At 39.5% G+C, this 20362-nt stretch overlaps 1 protein-coding gene across 6 annotated transcripts in view; it reads left to right on the top strand.

The window, feature by feature from the left end:
- pbx4 (pre-B-cell leukemia transcription factor 4) overlaps positions 1-20362 on the top strand; it is a 41422-nt gene that overhangs the window by 17960 nt on the left and 3100 nt on the right. For 2 of the 6 annotated variants that reach the window (XM_077213554.1, XM_077213551.1), the window contains 6 exons: positions 8623-8867; positions 9479-9669; positions 9815-9950; positions 13923-14079; positions 16385-16485; positions 19821-19907. In XM_077213554.1, coding sequence (XP_077069669.1) covers positions 8623-8867; positions 9479-9669; positions 9815-9950; positions 13923-14079; positions 16385-16485; positions 19821-19907 — 917 coding nt within the window. The remainder of the gene's footprint in view (positions 1-8622; positions 8868-9478; positions 9670-9814; positions 9951-13922; positions 14080-16384; positions 16486-19820; positions 19908-20362) is intronic. The other 4 variants (XM_077213555.1, XM_077213552.1, XM_077213557.1 and 1 more) reach the window with 2 other exon arrangements.

The raw sequence follows: 20362 nt of genomic DNA, 5'->3' as shown, positions 1-20362 counted from the left end.
TCTGTACCTGAAAACTACTGTTAGATACCTGAAAAACCTGAAAACTATTTACCTTTTTTATTTTTTATTTTTTTTTTGACAATAGCACTTTTTCCCCTGAACATGGCACATGCCGAACCGTACCGAAACCGTGACCCTAAAACCGAACCATGAGTAATTTGAACCGTTACACCCACAAACACTCACATACACTTGCTTTTAGTTGTTTGTTCATTTTAAACTCAATTTACCTTATATTAAATCATTTTGAGGCCCTGGGTTCGACCCCATTCCTCTGGTTAAGAGCCACTTCTATAGATTTAATATTCAGGGTCATCCCGGAAACATTTCCAATTAGATGTTTGTGTTTTGAATGCTGTTATCTTTATCACAAAATAATAAAAAACAATTATGACCACATCTCAGAATGTTAATAATAACCAAAAATGTTGCGTTCTTATTTTTAAGCACTTTGTGGACAAATTTTTTCATTCACTTACTGAACTTTTAGGATCAGAATTCAGTTCAGTAGAACGTAGTTTTCACTCTATTGAACATCCTAAATTTGTGTTGGGATTAAGCGCTCAAAAGAGCGACAGCCGTATTTATCTGCGGTGTGTCAAAACTCATGGAGATGTCCCTCAATCTGCTGGTCTAGGGAGCAGTGTTTGAAAGAAGCCCATGTCTCTTTAATTAAAGATATGTAAATGTGGCCTCAGCTGGATTACATTAGCTGGCGTGGCTTTGGTGGCGTGTAGAGAGTCAGGGCCCTACACCTAATCCAGACTAATTAAGGATTAATTACAATTGATGGGAGGCTTCCATCCCTGTGTGGAGGTCCTCACTGCAGTCTGTGACTAATCTAGAGCACTGGAGAAGGGATTTGAGCAGGGGTGATCTGTCAGAGTTTGCTCCGAGCTCCTCTCACTTTAAGCTTCTCTCGAGGGAGGGAGTTTCAAGTTTCAACGCATACCATTTGGATTGAGGCATTGGCCTTTTGTTAAGCTACAATAATCTGTTTGTCTCACGCGAAGGTGTTAATGCAAACTCGCTCTATATGTAGGTTAAGATGGACACACGGCTAGTTAGTGGGGGTTGCTAAGGCTCAAATGTAGGGTTAGGGATTTGAACAAACCACTTACCCCAAGTATTAACCTTCGAAGAGTAACGCGTCCTAAACCGATTGCACTGCAGACTTGAATGATACCTTCAATTATTGGTTGCGATTTTATTTTTTGTAAGCAGTGTAACATTACGGTAAAAATGGGTGGGGAAAATCCTTGGACTTAAGTTGTTTTTAAATAATTCGAAAAGAAGTCTCTTATGCTCACCAAGGCTACAGTTATTTGTTCAGAATATCATGAATTTTCAGCATTATTACTCCAGTCTTCAGTGTTACATGATCCTTCAGAAATCGTTATAATGGTGTTTTGCTGCTCAAGAAACATTTCTGATCATTATCAATGATGAAATCAGTCTTGCTTCATATTTTTGTAGATGACCATTTTTTTCAGGATTCTTTGAGTCGAAAGTTAGAAATCAGCATTTATTTGAAATGGAATATTAATGTTTACCGTAACATTTGATCAATTGAATGTGTCCTTGCTTAACTAAAGTATTAATTTCTTTCAAAAACAAACCAAACTTTTGAACATCTAGTGTACACTGAAAAAAGACCATATTTAAGACTACCATTGAAGTTATTTTGACTTGGGCCAGTAAACAACCGTCTAAAATTCTTTTGCGACTTCATAACGTGTAAAACAACTCAGAAGTTTCGATCTGGTTTGCGTCATTACCTATTCCTCGCCCTCCTCTCTTCACAAACATTTCCTGTCCTCTTTTCACTTTCCTATAAATAATAAAAGGGCAAAAATGACATTAAAAATGTCGTTTTATGGTTGCATGAAGAGCACTAGGTGATACAGTTGAATGCTTCAGACTCCAGCTTGTGGCAGTCTCGTCTTCTTGAACATGCTGTGCCATTCACCTGTACACACATGGTACAATGCAGTGCTCTGTCTGTGCGTCTGTCAGCCTGAGCTGTAGTGGGCGAAGGTTAGTTTACACTCCCCCTCAGTGCAGCCAGCCGCCACTCTCCCCGGCCCTGTTTGCCTCTGTCATATTTCTCGTTCGCTCGTTATAAATGGGAGCTGCGCCTCTGATCTATTGCTTAATTGCCACCTAATTTGCATAACAGTGCAAATTAACGACCTCTCAAATGAGCGTTCATTTTTCACAAGGTCTTTAGGAGCTCCTTAAGAGGCGGTGCTAATTAGCACAGGAGGCAGCTGCGCTGATGAGCCGGGGAGCGCGCGAGAGGGGGGCGTGTCGCTAGGACGAATCGCCACAGCAACAGCCTTCTTCCTCCTCCTCTTCCTCCCGGAGTGAAGTCATCCGCAGAGGCTTCTTTTGTCCCCTGTGCGATGTTTCACCTGACTGTGTCGAGCTCGCGGAGGTGGGATGGTGTGTGTTCTCACCTGCGTGATCTTGTTTGACCGGTCCCTGCGTGCCTAGCGAAGCCTGTTGTACCGCCGCTCGGGTCTGTGAAACGCTAGTTGAGTTAATTAAGAGCTGATAAATGACAAGTTGGAGCAGACGCCGTGTTTGCCTAAGGTAGGAGCGCTGTTCACACCCTAATCACATCCTCCTGTGTTGACGCTGACCAATGGCCGCTCCTCACAGGGCGTGAACGCACGTCTGCGCGCATGTCAGAGGACGAGCCACCAGGTGCGCCACTGGGCGCCGGTAAATAACTGAGCCTGAGCTGCTTACAACAGGAACATACTGGTGGATTTTGCAGCTTTATACCACCTTGGCACTCACTCAAGATGACCTCCTCTCGTAGTTTCTCCCGAGAAACCTTACACAAATACCGCCACACTATTCTCTGACATTCACATTCGATTTCTTTTGGTTTCTGGGTTTGAACGTCTCTCTGGTCGTGATTCCCTTCCTCGTTTTGTCTGTGTCGGGTTAAGTTGCTTAAATGATTTTGCCAATTTTCTATGAACCATTAACCCTTATAGCTTACCAGCAGCACTATGAACTGTCTGTCCGTAAGCCTGTTATTTAGGCTGTTTATTCAGCTCTGAGCCTAACATTAGTGCTTGTTGTGGGCTCTTTTTCTAGCTTTTACCCAAAACACAGCTGCAGGTCTTCATAATTTAAGATGGAATGCGACTTACGTTTTTATGTGCTTAAAAAGCTCTACGTTTACTCTGATTGTTATTCCTATTATGCAGCAGCATTTGAACTCCAGGTTAAATATGCATGTGTTGTAATTTCAGGAAGCATTTCTATAAGTTTCAGAAATGTGCTTTGGTCAAGCTCAGGCACTTAATAAATTAATGGAGTGCATAACTAAATCAAGATGTGAGGCTCTCACAGTGAGCTTGCATGAGGAGGGGTTATCTTGAGTTTCATTTAAAAAAAATGTTTTATGTTGATTTCTGTCACTTTACCACCAACTAATACCATAAAACCTCAGTTAAAGGAATATTACAAAAGTGAATGGAATGACAATTGATATTGAGGACGCAGAGAAAAAAAAAAAAAATGCCGTCAGTAAGATTATTTTAAATGTTTTTGAAAGGAGTCTCTTATGCTCACCAAGGCTGCATTTATTTGATCAAAAATATGAAATATTATTGCACCTAAAATTAATTTTCTATTTGAAAATATTGTAAATTTAATTTATTCCTGTGATGCAAAGCTGATTTTTCAGCATCATTACTCCAGTCTTCAGTGTCACATGATCCTTCGGAAATCATTCTAATATGCTGATCTGATGCTTAATAAACATTTATTATGATCAATTTTGAAAACAGTTGAGCTGCTTAATATTTTTGTGGAAATACATTTGATGAATAATTTCAAAACAACGATTTATTTGAAATGGAAATCTTTTGTGACCTTATAAATGTCTTTACTGTCTCTTTTGATCAATTGAGTATTAATTTCTTTAAAAAAAAAAACCTTTGAATGGTAGTGTGTAAATTAACACAGCATTACAATATTTGTATAGATTGAAGAAAAAATGGAATGAAGCACCAGGAATATTTAGTATTTGCACTGTACATTAAGACATGGGTGTGATGGGGACCTGAAAACGTATTGCAAAGCAGGAATGACCCTCGTATTTCACTTCGACTAATGGCACTGCAGTCGTTTTTGTTTTGAAGATAAATTCCCCTTATTTACATCCCACTTAGCTCTCAGGTTAGCATGTTTGTTTGCGTCCATGTGGGCGTGCTTTTCAGCGCGCACAGATCCCTCCCCCGTCGTGTTCGCCGTCCTCCTTTTGATTTATTGGCTGTTGCGGTCAGAGCGTTGTCATTTCCTAAGTGTCGCCCCACACTCGTTTGCAGCCCACCGCGATCATCTTCAACTCGTCCGAACCCTTTCCTTTCCCGTTCTCTCGTTCTCGGCCTCAGCCTCCCTGCCCCCTCTATTTTTTTTTTTCCATCTCCTGCTCGTTCTGTCTGCTCTCCTCCTTGCTATTTTATCTCCTCCTGTGACTCCCTCTTGCTGTTTTCCCCCCACAATTCTCCTCTTTTCTCTCCTTACCTTCTCTTCCCCCCTTCTGCTCCCTCGCGCTCTCCCAGTGAAAGGCTGAGAATACCCAAGGGAGCTGATGCAATTAAAATGCTAATCCTGTCTGTCTACAGAGAGTGGTAGAGGGGGGGCTGACAGCATGAGGGATTGCGGCTCACATGGAGAACTCGACTGAAATGGAGAACAGAGGATGGGGGGAAGTGGCTGGGGGCACGGAGAGAAAAGGAGGCGGGGTATGACGGGAGAGCGGCCCAAGCCAAAGGAGGAGGGAGGGTGAACGAGAGAGAGAGAGAATGCGTTAAGAGGTACAGAGAAAAAGACAGACGAGGCCCGAGCAAAGGCAGCCAACACAGCCGTGATGGACTGTTTCTCCAGTAATGCAAAGAAAATGGCAGCATTAATGTACTGCTTCCAGCAGTGAACACAATACCTTTGTCTGCGCTTAACTCGTCACCTGTGCCGTACCTGGCCGCGTTCTGCGTCTGATTATGTGTGCAGTCGAACCCAGCTGGGCGCTCTGAATATTTCATACGACTCGCCAGCTCTGTCTGCTAACGCCTGGACGTCTGCTGGCTTTTTCCACTCGGCCCTTTTGCGCTTTTTTTTTCCTGCCTGCACGTTTTTTCACCGATCCTTTACAAATGAGGGAATTCCTCCCCTCGAACGGGAGGGGCGCACATTGGCGTCGATCATTCATAAATTTAATGGAAGGATATTAGTGCAACTTGGACAGATGCAGCGCATTAAAATGTACATTATCTCATTAGCATGGCGGTGTGTTTGTATTAATGAAGTGTGCTAATTGAAAGATTTAACAGGCTGGCTTTATTAATCTTCTTAAAGCCATACAAACATTAAGATGCAGTGGCTTTTCTGGTTAATATGGTTCAGAATGTAGCTGTAAGCATTTACCGCCAAGCTATTATAAAACGTATCGAGCCGTAGTGAAATCACCACGCTATTCATGAATACGTTATTATGGGTTTTAAAGTCAAGGTTGGTAATAAATTAAAATATAAAGGGGTGTTAGAAATTTAAAGGGGCCCATATCTAGTGCTGAATGTTACGGGTTATTTGTGTAATTATCAGTAATCGCAGCTTAATTGAGATAATTAGGCTGAAGAAAAGGCTGTATGCTTGAGGGATTCGGCTGGAGGCAGAGCTCGTAATGGATATTGTGGGTGATACTCTTTAGGGAGGTGGTAAATTTCACTCTATTGATTGTGGGGCTGTGGTCGTAAAAACAACAACCCTCCCCTCACCCATCATGCTACACACACACACACACACACACACACACACACACACACACACACACACACACACACACACACGCGATTAGTCTGGGTCACAATCCAGGACAACAGAGGTGCATTTTGAGTTTAGGCCAGACACTTTACACAAGCACGAATTACAAGTGTACATTTTGTTATTATGGCACTTAAGAAACCTAAACTATTCAGGACAGTGATGTCATATTATATGTACAATTAAACCCAATGTCATTGTTAGCTATCTATAAACATGTCAACAGTTTAACTATCTTTTTCAGCAACTGTTTTCAAACTGTTGCTCCGACCTGAAAATTGTTGACGTGAAGGAAAACTAAGAGGCAGAGCATTATAGCACCCTTTGTGGCAAATTCTGAGAATGCCTTATTATAATTTAAATGATTATTAAAATAATTTACCACCAGAATGAATGACACCGTTTATTAGAAATACAAAACCGATTTGTTTTTCTCTTTTATTTTATTATAATAATTCAAATAAGTATTGAGAGAATTTACCAGCAGAATGTCAGGTTTTTTTAATGAAAATTAAAAAGTGAAAAACATTTGCTTTTCTCTATTTTGTTTTATTTGAATAAGTATTGAGATAATTTACCACCCGAATGAACGTTTTTAATAGAAATAAAAAGTCAACAGAATTGTTTTTCTCTTTTGTTTCAATAGAATAGTAATTTCAATATATTTATTGAAATGTACTGCTGGAATGAAAATGCTGAGTTTGAATTTTATAAAAATGAAAACAAAGCCTTACCAGGGAGAGTCAAGTGAATGCATGAACTTCTTATGCAACAGTGTTATTCTCTATTGTCCCTGTAATAAATAATGTGCCTTCATAGCACACATGTAAACATTATGCTCAAACTGTGTTGGTGTTAGTCACCGACATAATCCTACGAGTTCACTTTTGAGTCAAACTTAATGCACTTGAGAAAAAGTGTTCTTCCTTTTTGTTTGACTTTGGGGAGTTTTGCTGGCTGAAAAAGAGAGAGGTACAGAGGGAGGGATGGTGAATCGGGGTCATTAGTTCAGGCGGCTGGGTCTGCTGCATTCCTGAGCTCGGAGAGGGGGAGAAAAAGATGGAATGTGACTTGGAGAGAAAGAAAGAGGGAGGACCTGAGTGGAGGGACCCTGAAGGGGCAAGAGAGAACAAGAAAAAAGAGCGCTTGCCAAGGGAAAGAAAAAGTTTTCAAAAAGTACGAGGGGGGAAAAAAGAGGGAGAGCTGGAAACAAATTCTGTGCTGTTATTGGGGGAGGGTAAGAGCTGAAGTCATTAAATGTGTTATCAGTTAAAGGGAGGATGGGAAATACAGCTTTGATTTCAGCGGGGATGGTACAGACCGAACATCCACAGATGTAACCTCTGATCATTTCCTACAAATGGCCTTTTATTTGCACTGTTTGTGTTTTGATAAATTCTCAAACAGTACAAACCCAGTGCACTAGTCTAGGCACTATTGGGTCTACTCGGATGAATCACATCTAGAGTAGACACCCTAAATATGGACTCGAAATGCACATTGAGATATTCCCTTGAGTAATGTTAACAGTTTGGTGAATCATCATTTATTCACTGCCTGTTTATTTTTTATTTTTTGCTTGCTTGCTTGCAGTTCAAAATAAACATTTAGCAGAATGTCTAATTTGTTTACACCTGGTATTAAGATGCATTTTGGTTGATAGGATTACAAGTTGATGAGGCTAAATACAGATGTAAACGGGGTCTAAAACGTTTCGAGCTTGTCCACTTTCTACTACTTCCAGAGGTATTCGAAAACACTACGAAAGCACTCCGGTCGAATGCGTAAACGCTCATGTGGTCGAATGTGTTCGAACAGCCGAGAAGGGACCGTCTGTTCTCCGCCTACTGACCTAATGAGTAAACAATGGTAAGCGCGCTAGCCAGATGGAAAGTTTGCTTTGAAGATGAAAAACGTACCAAGCACGCTGTTCTCTCACCATACCTGATTTCTAACACACACTCACAGCGTTCGGCTGGTCTTGCGACTGTCAGAGAAGAAACAAAAGCTGATGATCTCCGTATGTTTTTCCATCATCTCCAGTTGTGTTCATATGTAAATTGCATGATTTTATTTTGTCCATTAGATCGAAAGATCTAAAAAAGCCCATACATTTACCCTCATCATAGACCCTCTCCTCAAGGAAATCAGTACAGAAGGGGATGAAAGTGGGATTAAACAGTAAAAAACATCAGGTGTAAACTGGTATGTTTCCCTCGTCTACTTGTGATTCGACTGACCAAAACGCATCTTAAAACCAGGTGTAAACAGGGCCTTACTTAGAAAGAAGACATTTTTTGTGAATTAATGTGGCATTGGCATTTCTAGCACAGACTCGCAAACCACTAAGAGTTCGTGAAAGGTCTAGAGTAAAAACAAAGACCCTCTGGCTCATGTTTTTCTGTAAGTTATCTTTATTACACTTTGCCCTCAGTCACTGCCCAGCCCTACGTGTACATATGTACAGGAGTGTAGACAGGGTGTTCATATAGGTGTGTGAGCGATGGGCCCAGTGCAGGAAGTTGACAGAGGTCTTGTTTTAATTCAGTGCCAGAGAAGTGTGTACTTATGGCTGCTTGTGCTTATAGTGACAGCACATGCTCTCCTATTATTGGACCCCTGCCACTGAGGTACCATGCTGCCCTCTGCTGGCTGAACCACAAATTGCACACTTAATATGGAAGTACTACCAGTTTCTGTGGCATAGGAATGAAGTAACATTAATTGACCATGGTGTGATGTGACCAGTTTCTAAAAGCTCAGTTTTGTCTTCTGCAGTGCTGAGCATCAGAGGCGTACAGGAGGAGGACCCCCCGGACCCCCAGATCATGCGTCTGGATAACATGCTGCTGGCCGAGGGTGTGTCTGGGCCCGAGAAGGGTGGTGGGTCAGCGGCAGCGGCCGCAGCTGCTGCAGCGGCTGGAGGATCACCCAACGACGGCAGCATCGAGCACTCCGACTACAGAGCCAAACTCGCACAGATCCGCCAGATCTACCACTCCGAACTAGAGAAATATGAACAGGTGAGAATCAGACACCGACCTGGCCCTTGTGAATTGATTTCAGAAATGATTTGTGGGTTTGTGTGTCGTTTTTGTTTTCTCGCTGGTGGAGTGATAATGAGAGGGAAGTGATGATATCCTTCAGATAATTGTTTTCTAGAAATGTAGTTGTATTTCATCAAACTTTTGAAGGGTAGTGCAAATAGTTATGAGTCGGTAAGATTTTTTTTTTCTTAGTAGGATGCATTCAATTGATCAAAAGTGACAGTGAAGACTTTTATAAATATTTCTAATTTTCTATTCATCAAAGAATTTATCAAGGTTCCCACAAAAATATTAAGTAGAACATTTGGTTTTACACAAATCAGCATTTCAGAATGATTTCTGAAGGATCTTGTGAAACTGGAGTAATGATGCTGAAAATTCAGATTTGCATCACAGGAATACTTTATATTTAAAGATAGAAAATAGTTATTTTAAATTTATAATTATATTTTACAACACTTTTTCTGTGTGTTTGATCAAATTAATGCAGCCTTGATCATAACAAACTTTTTAAAAATCGTACAGACTCCAACATTTTGAACGTTATAGTGTATTTGTACATGATCCTCAATTCTGTTTTATAACAGGCCTGCAGTGAGTTCACCAATCACGTGATGAACCTGCTGAGGGAACAGTCCCGCACACGGCCTATCTCACCCAAAGAGATCGAGCGCATGGTGGCCATCATACACCGCAAGTTCAGCTCCATCCAGATGCAGCTCAAGCAGAGCACCTGTGAGGCCGTCATGATCCTTCGCTCTCGCTTCCTCGATGCCAGGTGCGTGTCCGTGTGTTGTTGTCTCTTTAGGAGTGAGAAGTTAATTTTGGTGTTTTATTCTGGTCTGGTGCACTATTCCACTAATTATTGTTAACCTCGTATCAATGAATCACTCGTCTGATTTGTCCACTTACTGTGTCCTCAGACGTAAGAGACGCAACTTCAATAAGCAAGCCACAGAGGTGCTGAACGAGTACTTCTACTCTCACCTGTCCAACCCTTACCCCAGTGAGGAAGCCAAGGAAGAGTTGGCCAAGAAATGTGGGATCACGGTCTCTCAGGTAAGGTCACGCTACGGCAAAATCTGGAATTTTGTTATCCAGTTTTCCAATAATGGAGTGTAAGAAAATACCTAAATGTCCTGTAAAATAACTAGTTATTCTGCCCCGTTTTTATTTTAACTGAACTACGCAAATTTAACAAGGTTTTCATAAAATATTGAAATTATGTCATGAAAGTTAAGGTTGCATCATGTCTATAATGCCGCTGCTTGCATCTGAGTATCAGGAGACTACAAGGGAACATCAAAAGCAAATACAGATCACAGTCTCTGCTTCAGCATCATTTCCGTTCCAATGAGTAGTTATTGATAGTAACTATTGATGTTGCACATATTGCAAAGATGAGCATCATTTACTCCCCCACATATTCCAAAACCATACGTTTTTTATTTATCTTCGATAAACAAATGAAGTTATTTTTTTGGACAAAACCTTTTATTAAAGAGAATTCTGTCCTCCTTGGTTGGTCTACCCAACCAAACTTAGACACTTCACTAAGTACATAAAGAGATTTTAAAATTAATCCATATTAAACCAGTGCTTTTACATATAATCATTGATCAACGCACATGCATAGAGCACATCAAATATAGCAGTGGTTCTCAAAGTGGGGTCCGCGACCCGTTGCCAGGGGGTCCGCGAAATAATTTTAGAACCCTATGAACGGAATCCAGTCAGACCATCGGGGAAATTCTTGGCAGAGCGCTCCAGCTCTCTCTCTTTCTCTCCCCCCACAAACGCGCGCGCATATCCAGAGGTTAAGAGTGAATCCGCGAATATACAGTAGGCCTATTCTAGCCTTTAAAAATTTCAGTTCCTTTTTTTTTTATCCGTCAGTTTTGAGAACGTTTCAGCATTTCATTTGATACAAAAATAGGTGCGGTTCTAGGGTCAGTGGATATTCGGGGCTTTAGCCCAAACTAAAATTGGGTATTTTTATTTAAATTAATGAATTGATTATAAAAGCGATTTAAGGGAATAAAGAAAAAGAAAGGCTTATTGTATTAGTGAAATAATTACAGTTGTCAAATATTAAATCTTTATCTACTTACATTTTGCCAGGCGATCTTTAATCATTTTGACATTGATGAGCTAGACCGCTGAACTTTTTGTCATCCAACAAACAGAGCGGTGCGTAATGGAGTCCATCAGAGCAGCATCAAGAAAATCAAATACATTGCAGTGAATCTCTTATTTGCATCTTAAGGTTATTGCAAATAATAATGACAGGTTTGCGAAAAGTGTAGAACTCGGTGAGCTCGCGCAAAACACATCTTCAGCACGCGACTCGTTTAAACGTTTCTGATTGGCCGATGCGTTCTACAGACATGTCTGTGATTGGCTACAATGCTCAACACTGCAAAAGCACGTTGTAAGTACCTTTAATGCAGAGACAAAAATATAAATAAAACTGTAATATGCACTTTTCATGATTAGGTAATCACAGCAGCTGTAATCTTATTCACATTTGTTTTTTCTGATTAATTGTTTTGCTCTATATGAGGAAGACAAGGAAGCAAAATATTCGGGGCTTTACTAAAAACATTCCGCCCCTGGGCCTACATAAATAACAATACAAAACTTTTATTCACTACAACCCGCCAAAACAAAAGTTTAGTTTAACTTAATTACTAGGATGTGTTCTGCAACAGTGTTAATTCTGTTATGATTTGTTGATTGTTCTGCCATTGATATAAGCTGCAATGAGTTCATTATTTTAAAGTTGATGCATGTAAAGTAACATTACATAATTTAAATGTGATTTTAAATGGATGGTTCACCCAAAGAAAATGAAAAGTGTGTCATCATTTGCTCACCCTCAAGTTGTTCCAAACCTAAATGAGTTTCTTTCTCCTGCTGAACACAAAAAAAGATATTTTGAAGAATGTGGGTAACCAAACAGTTTCTGGTACTTTAAAAAAAAATATATATGGAAGTCAATGGGGTCCATCAACTGTTTGGTTACTGACATTCTTCAAAATATCATCTTTTGTGTTCAGCAGGAGAAAGAAACTCATTCAGGTTTGGAAAAACTTGAGGGTGAGTAAATGATGACAGAATTTTCAATTTTGGGTGAACTATTATTTTAATGTAAAATGTTAATGTTTTAATTTTAATCTAGGGAATTTTAATGTTTGGTTTTATTAGAACAAGCCTGTGCTTGCTGTCTTGCTGTTGATTTTATCAAAGCTTTTAAGATAAATTACTTAGTGTAAATGCTATTGAATTGAGTCCAAATGCAATTTGAATAAAAGACCCACTGTTTACAAGTATATAAGTTGTATTAACATGATAAACTGACATGTGTTTCTGTTCTATAAAACAGGTCTTAAGTTTTTAGGGTGAAAAAGATTACAATGCAATTAATTCCAATGGCATTTAAGTACAAATAGTTGTAAGCATATTAATCACAGACAGTTATTGTTATGAGGGGGTCCTTGGAAATTTTTCTCCGCTCTAAGGGGTCCCTGGTCCCAAAAAGTTTGAGAACCCCTGAAATATAGTAAACGGAAGCTCAAACTTACTATCGTACTACCATATTGTAATATTTTCATTTGTGTTTCAAAGATAAAATAAAGTCTTATGGGTTTGGAACAACGTGAGGGTGAGTAATTGAAGAGAGGATTGTCCTCCTTATTCTGTGATCTATCCTTTTAAGCACAACTGCTGAGTTGAGTTGTGAACTTGTGCTGTGTTCACATCATGACAGACTTACCGTAATTACAAGTTTCCTCACTTGTAATAACCGCTCATGTTTGTTGAACTCCTAATTACAAGTTGGAAACATTTTTATGACAGCTCCGTCTCCTCCCACGTAACTGGTGTGAAGTCAAAACAACTAAAACAGCAACAGCTTTAAAAGTTAGAGTGGGCAACTTCTACACTTATCTGTTTGATATGGGATTAGTGAGGACATTTTTACTAACAATAGAAGGAAACATTGCATCTAATGTTAGCTAGAATTTGTCTGATCAGACAAGCTACAGTGATCATGTACAGCTGACATTAGATATATGGATAGCTAGACACATAATGAAACATTTTGATGAAACCCGCCAATAAATAATGAATTTGTTACTTGATATCACACAAAATGGTTTTACATGAAAGAAGTCTTATTCAAAGTTTCCAGTGTATGAAGCTATGGTGGAAATGAGGCATAGGAAGCACGGATACAGGGAACATTGCAAAAATATTAATAAAAACAATAATAGTTAGGGGTTGGTAAAAACAACAGTTTCTATTATGCTCACCAGGGTTTCATTTATTTGACCAAAAATACAGGAAAAACGGTAATATTGTGAAATATTACGGTAATATTGTGAAATATTACAATTTAAAGTAACTGTTTTCTATGTTATATTGTATAAAATGTAATTTATTCCTGTGATCAAAGCTGAATTTTCATCATTACTCCAGTCTTCAGTGTCACATGATATGTCTAATATGCTGATTTGATGCTCAAGAAACATTTATTATCTCAAATGTTACAAACACCTGTACTGCTAATATTTTTGTGGAAACCATGAAAAAAAAAGGATTTTTTTATGAATAAATTTCAAAAGAACAGCATTGTTTGAATATACTTTATTTGAAACCAAAATCTTTTGTAACGTCATAAATGTCTTTACTATCATTTTTGATCAACTGCATCCTTGGCGAGTAATAAGTATTAGTTTATTTAAAAAACATTCTGTCCTCAAGCAGTGAAGAGTAGAGTAAACTATGCCGTTGAGTGAACATTATGCAGTGGCATCTGAAGGACGGGCAGCGCTGCACAAATACATTTTCATGCAGCTATTGAATTTCAGCATAGAGTAAAAGTTTATCTTGGGATAAGCTTGAATCTGTGTCAGAATCATTCAAATACTGCGATTAATGAAAATCTTTTCTGTTTAGGACTGGTAGTGTTTTATTAGTTGTCGTTCACTGTGATGAAATTGTTGTCTAATTGGAGTGGTTTCTCCTCAGGTCTCGAATTGGTTTGGCAACAAGAGAATTCGGTACAAGAAGAACATTGGTAAGTTCCAGGAGGAAGCAAACCTGTACGCCGTTAAAACAGCCGTGGACGCTGCCAATGTGTCGGCACAGGCCAGCCAGGCAAACTCTCCAGCAACACCCAACTCAGGTAAAGTGCACAGCAGCCCTCCCATCATCTCTAGCAGACAGTAAAACCACACTGAGCTTATCACAATCTCACTTCTGCATTTCATCTCACACTAAATCTCTCATTCTCACTTCTGTTGTTTTCCTGTCGTCCGGTCTGTTCTTGTCTGCCCATCATAAGATCTTTCTTTGTTTTCCAGTCGTACAGATAATGCTTGTTTGTTGGTATTTGCACTATGCACTTGCTGGGAATATAAGATTTAGATGTTGTTTTTCTGGGTTGCGCTGCTGTAAAGTCGACCCGATTGTATCCAGGCAACAAATGTTTTGTAAACATCTGCAGGATAAAGCCGTCACGGTTCTATTTTCTCTGGACCGGGACGGTATATCGGTACACATCACGTGACGGCTGAAATGTTTATGAAGGGGTGTTGTTAGGCACAACTTGAAGCAGAGTTTAGTTTACAGCCATCAAACAACGTCGCAACATTAATATAGATTTGTATAGAGGGAAGTTGATGTGTGGTGTATATGTGTGAATATATTAAAACTGCTCATTCAGGTTCATTCAGGCAGAATTCATGCCAAAAGCGTTCATTTGTTATGAGTAATCTTGTCTTTTGTTTTGCATCCATTATGTTACAGAGAAGAAAGGCTACTCATTTGATTACAATCAAAATAAAATGCTTACTAAAAAGATGTCTGTTCAATTATTGCAATATTAACTTAAAGGGATAGTTCACCCAAAAAATGAAAATTCCCTCATTATTTACTCTCATTTTGTCAATTTAAAATAATCCATCTCTGTGAGTCCATATAAGGCCATTGAATGGGTGCCGCTCGTTTGATGCTTCAGAAACCCCACACAGTGATCATGACGGTTATCCATATGACCACAGTAGATGAATCAATGTCTTCTGAAACGGTAGGTGTGTGAAAGAAAAATACTTTTTCATCTTTTCAAACTAAATCATTGCTTCCAGTCTACTGTCATCAGAGCGTTCACGAGGGAGACGTCATGATGCGTGATGTGTGTTCTGAAGTTAGTACGAGAAATGACGGTCCTCTTTCCACTTCACTTCTCACGTGAACTTCACAACGCACTTACATCGTGTGTCATAATGTCCCTCTCACGAACGCTTGTATGACAGTAGACAGAAGGCAATGATTTATGATTTAAAAAGTTACAAATATTAGTAGTTTTCTTACACGGACCATTCGTTTGGCTTCAGAAGACATTGATTCATCCACTGTGGTCGTTTGGATTACCGTCACAATCGCTCTGTGTGGTTTTTCAAGCATCAAACAAGCGGTACCCATTAACTTGCATTATATGGACTCAGAAGATGGATTATTTTCCTAAAAATCTTTGTTTGTGATTATCTGAAGTAATTCATATGCATCTGGGATGTCATTTTTGGGTCTCAAACTATCTCAGAGGACACTTATTTTAGCTTGAATGGGTTTGGCTGAAAAAAGTTCTGGCAATGCCTTGATTGAAGCATTTAATCAGAATTGGATTGTCTAAATGTAGATAGGTATGACCACATTGTTGTTAAATTATCTATTAACACTTCCGTCACATTATATAAAGTAGCTCATACCCTGATGGTTTTGATCATACTGCCCACTTTAGCCTCTGGCCATGTGAACATTCACTTTCATTTCTGGTTCTGCATGATTGTTTTCCTCTAGTCCTGTGGCGGTAACCCCCTAAATATTTGTCTTTCCGTTGATAACTAACATAGCCTCTTCTCTTGGCCTTGTCTGAGTTATCAATGCTATGTTGGCTTCATGTTTGTCGTTTTATTTTCATATTCACATGTGACACATCCACACACACACACACACACACGCGCACACACACTTGGTTAGTGTAGTTGAACCTCTATTTGCTCAGGAAGCAGAATGGAGAAGGTAGGTGATTTAACTTGGTATTGTCATTTTTAACAATTCTCCGTCACTACATACATTTTTTTTGTTTAAGCCTCACCTCCACATTTCCTGTTTTACATCCTGCGGCCAGCTTACCAACAATGCATTACATAATCTAGAGGAAGTAGGATGTTGTACCACTTCATGTAAAGGACCAGTCCACATAGCATATACTTGATTGTTGCTTCTCATTGTTCACTTGTTTTGTTCTGTCGTCTCTAGTCAACGTATACAATTGAACTGTTTAACATGGCAGTCTTGAATTTCGGAATGTGGCTTGTCCTGATTTTCATGTCTTGCTCAGCCACACACACACACACACCACTGTAGGCTTTTCCAAAACCAACCCGGGCAAAGTTGCGTGCCTGATCGGCTGCGTATATTGCCTGCAGGGTCATCCGGGTCGTACACCCTTTCTCACACTGGAGATGCCTACCTCGGGCTGCGATCACTCAACGGGGATGGCGTCAGCGTCACTCCCGCTGTGCAGCAGGTAGGCACTGAGGACGTCCCCTCAATGCCCATCCTCTTCCTTACCTGCTCCCAGTGTAGTGCTCTCTTCCCCTCTCCTCAAAGCTGCAGCCCCAACCCATGACATCCGCCTTAGCTCCCACCCCAGAGCGCCTCGGCTCAGTCGGACTCGTGGAGTCCTGAGCGTAGAGCTCTATCCTCCACCATCTTCCCTGTGTGGCACCGCTCAGTTTCATTTCTTCATCAGTCATCCACAGCCACGTCCTTTATCTACTTCCTGTTAAATTAATGAGTTTCATCAAGACCCCATTAGGGCTCAACAGAAAGGATGTACTGATGCCCCGGAGCCACTGAGGGTGTTTTTACACTGGGCGCGTTTGCTGCGGTCCGCCACAGCGTTGGTCTGGTTTTACACTCAACTTGATTCTATCGAAGCCTGGTGCGTTTGCATTCATCTTACATAGACACAAACATGCACGGTGCATGATAGAAAACAACACAGGTGGATATACTGTTTTTTTATTAATTTGGTGAATCGCGGCACAGTTCCAGTGCGACCAAACTCAGACCACCTCCTACAGGTAGTCTCGGGTTCGGTACCTCGGCGCTCTCCCAGGTACGCATGACCGCTTTCACATTACCAGTTTTTCATGCGAACCGTACCATGTTCCGAACTAAACTGCCAGTGTAAAAACACCCTGAGAGTGTTTCGTGTCAATGTTTTGGAACCGTCACTCGCCCCATCACACTAGTATTGCATGACCCTCCTAAAGTCAAACATTTGATGTTCTGTAACGCATTAAAATTTTATTTTTATTTTTTTTACAAATAATGCTAATTGAAATATCACTGAGGTAAAGTTATCTAGCTGGATATGGATTAGGTGTAAGTTTAGCTTTTTTTTCTCTAAGAAATGCCAAGTTTTAAATCAGCAATTAAACAATTATTTGTTTGCTTTTATTTTTTGTAAATAGAACTTGTACATTTTAATTTTTTTTAATTACATTTCTTTCTAGCACCAAATATTTGGTCAAATAGAAATTGTCATTCTTTTTTTTGTGTGTGTGGTGGGATGAGGAAAAAAATCAACAACAAAAAAATCCTCCATTTTGTGTCCTGTACATATTGTACTGTTGATTTAGGGGCCGTTCACACAAAACATGTTTTTGCGTTCCACTGCGCTGTTGGCAGATTTTCTGTGTAAACATGCTAGACCAGTGTTACTCATTGCGCGGCTCGCCAAGCTTTCATTTGTGGCTCGCATGGCGGTCAATAATACAGTGATATGATCAAGCAGTCACTACAGATATTTCATAAGAACATTTATAAAGAAGTAGGACTGTAACATAACCCATTAAAAACTCTGTGTCAGCTCTATTTTCAAATAATTTTGATCGGATTGAAAGGGGTGGTTTATCGAGAGAACATGTTCACTTGATCGATTGAAAACCGAAACTGAAAGGACACAGTCCGTCGCGCTGAACGCGCTGTTCTTCTGATGAATAAAGTGTCGTATAAACGAGTGTCACGTCGTTCTATAATTCCCCTTTCACTCAGTATCTGTGAAGTGAAGCAGGACAACGGCTCACCAGTCCTTGTTTCAGATTCTCATCCACAGACGACTGATTTTGGGCATTTTTACTGCGTGATCAATACAAACAGCACGGCATAACGGTTCATCATATTCTCCAAATTATGGCAAGAATTTGATATTAAGTCTGCTGTTTAAAACAAATAAAGAACCAATGTAGGAAAATGGTTATTACGTGACAACAGCGGGAAACTTTGTGTATTTGTGCAGTGTGCGAATGTCAAAAAACCTATTCCCAATTTGAATCTTTTGACTTATAAACGTGCACATCACGCCGATCATGCATCATATCACGATGTTAAGCATTCATGTAAACTACAATACATTCAGATTAATCAATCACAATGAATTCAGACCGATTGAAACAAAAGTTGTGCATGTAAACATATCTTGTCTAACAAGTTGCCAGTTATGGCGGTATTTCCAGCTCTTAACGCCGCATGTGCTCTTGAATGATTAGATACATGAGGGGCTAATGTAGAAAAAAATAACTTAATGTCATTCTGGGATGAATCTATTCTGGAAATCCTGCTTTTTTTGTCATTAAGGGAAATCATCTTGTCTCAGTTACAAATTTGACTGGTAAATCGTTTAAAAAAATGTATTTATTGCATTGCATATTGAATGTTCAGGGGTGACATATTAATAAACAGACATGGTATTTATGACTGGATGTAACTTTTTATACTTTCCTGTAAAAATGGCTCTCCTACTGACTTTGTCCTATCAGTGCGGCTCTCATGAAAAAAATAGTGAAGACCACTTTGCTAGACCGTTGCGTTATTTTGCAGCGTCTCGTACATAACACGGCATTCGAAAAAGGGAAGCTCAAGTTAAAAGTTCAACTTTTAAAAAATGCCCTGCCCTGCATATCGCAAAAACGGCTTCTGTGTGAAAGACCCCCAGACCATATATACACACTCACCCAATTGTTTTTTTTTTTTTGTGGAAAGGATCAGACCTTTTGTTTAAACAAGCAAAAAAAACAAAAAACTTTCACATCTGATTTTGGCCACTTTCAAATGTGCGTTAGTAACATCCATATATGTAACATCCATATATGATATGTGGTAATGTTCTAAACACTTATTTCTGATTCTCCTGTTAATTCTTTATCTCCCACCCCCCATCATTACTATGTGACATTGACTAGGTCTGGTTTTAAAATCAAGAGGCATGAAATTGCAGCGAAGAGTGGATACTCTACATGAGAGCAGCACAGAGCAGTTTAGACTAAAAGAGATTGTTCACTCAAAAATGACAATTCTGTCATCATTTACTCACCTTCATGTTTCAAACCCATAAGATTTCGTTCATCTTGAAACAATATTACTCTTATTTTTGTCAAGCCATTAAAAGTCCACGCAAAACAACTTTTATGCTTCAAAAGGTCATGGACGACAACATAATCCAAGTTTAATCCAAGTCTTCTGAATAGACTCGTAATGCTTTATATGATGAACAGAGGCTTGAATTCACATACTAACATGAAAATTGACACTTTTCTTTTTTGAGTGAACTATTCCTTCAAATAAATTTAAACAGATGGGACATGGCAGAATATCAGATGTGTGAGAAATATTAGAGAATGATGATAGATATGAGGCTGCATTGATACACATTCAGACTCATTACACCTTTGTTTGTTAATATTTTATTTGTCGCAAATCTAATGAATGTAAAATATTAGCAGAGGTGTTAGCCGTTGTATTTTAGAGCTGTGATTGTTTGTCCTTTAATACTCATGTGAAGTATGTGTGCTACAGGTGGATATCCTGCACCGTGCTACACACCTGACGGCAGGCTATGAAGATCTGTCAGGAAGTCCTCTTTACACCCCACACCGTTTAGACGTGAGTGCAGCTCTTACTGGCATACACACTCTCAAGCTAAAGAAACTATACGAGAAATGAAGGAAACCATTTGGGGTCTTTGTGTAGGCGAAGATCAGATCATTTAAATGTCTCATGTCTGCTGCCTGCAAACTGTGGCTTGTATGCTTCCTGTTTCTACATTGATACTGCTATAGGAAACTTCTGGTGTTTAATGCATGCCTGTTAGCTGCATCTAAATGCTGTAAGTTCAGTGTTGATTCAGATTCGTTGGAAAGATCATCAATCTATGAAGCAGTTCTGCTGAAAACAGTGATGTCGTCGACCAGCTCATCTCAGTTCTCATTCAACAGCATCAGTACAGTCATATCAATAATATTGTTGAATATTAAATGTCCCCAACTATTCAAGCCAGAGGCTTTTGTTTTTTTTGTGAAAATTCATGTTCAAATGTCTTTAGTGTCATTGCATGTTAC

This window comes from Siphateles boraxobius, unplaced genomic scaffold (assembly GCF_051911475.1).
Source record: "Siphateles boraxobius isolate OS27281-9 unplaced genomic scaffold, OSU_SipBor_1 66, whole genome shotgun sequence".
Classification (NCBI taxonomy): Eukaryota; Metazoa; Chordata; class Actinopteri; order Cypriniformes; family Leuciscidae; genus Siphateles; species Siphateles boraxobius.
This window is presented reverse-complemented; position numbering and strand designations above follow the sequence as displayed.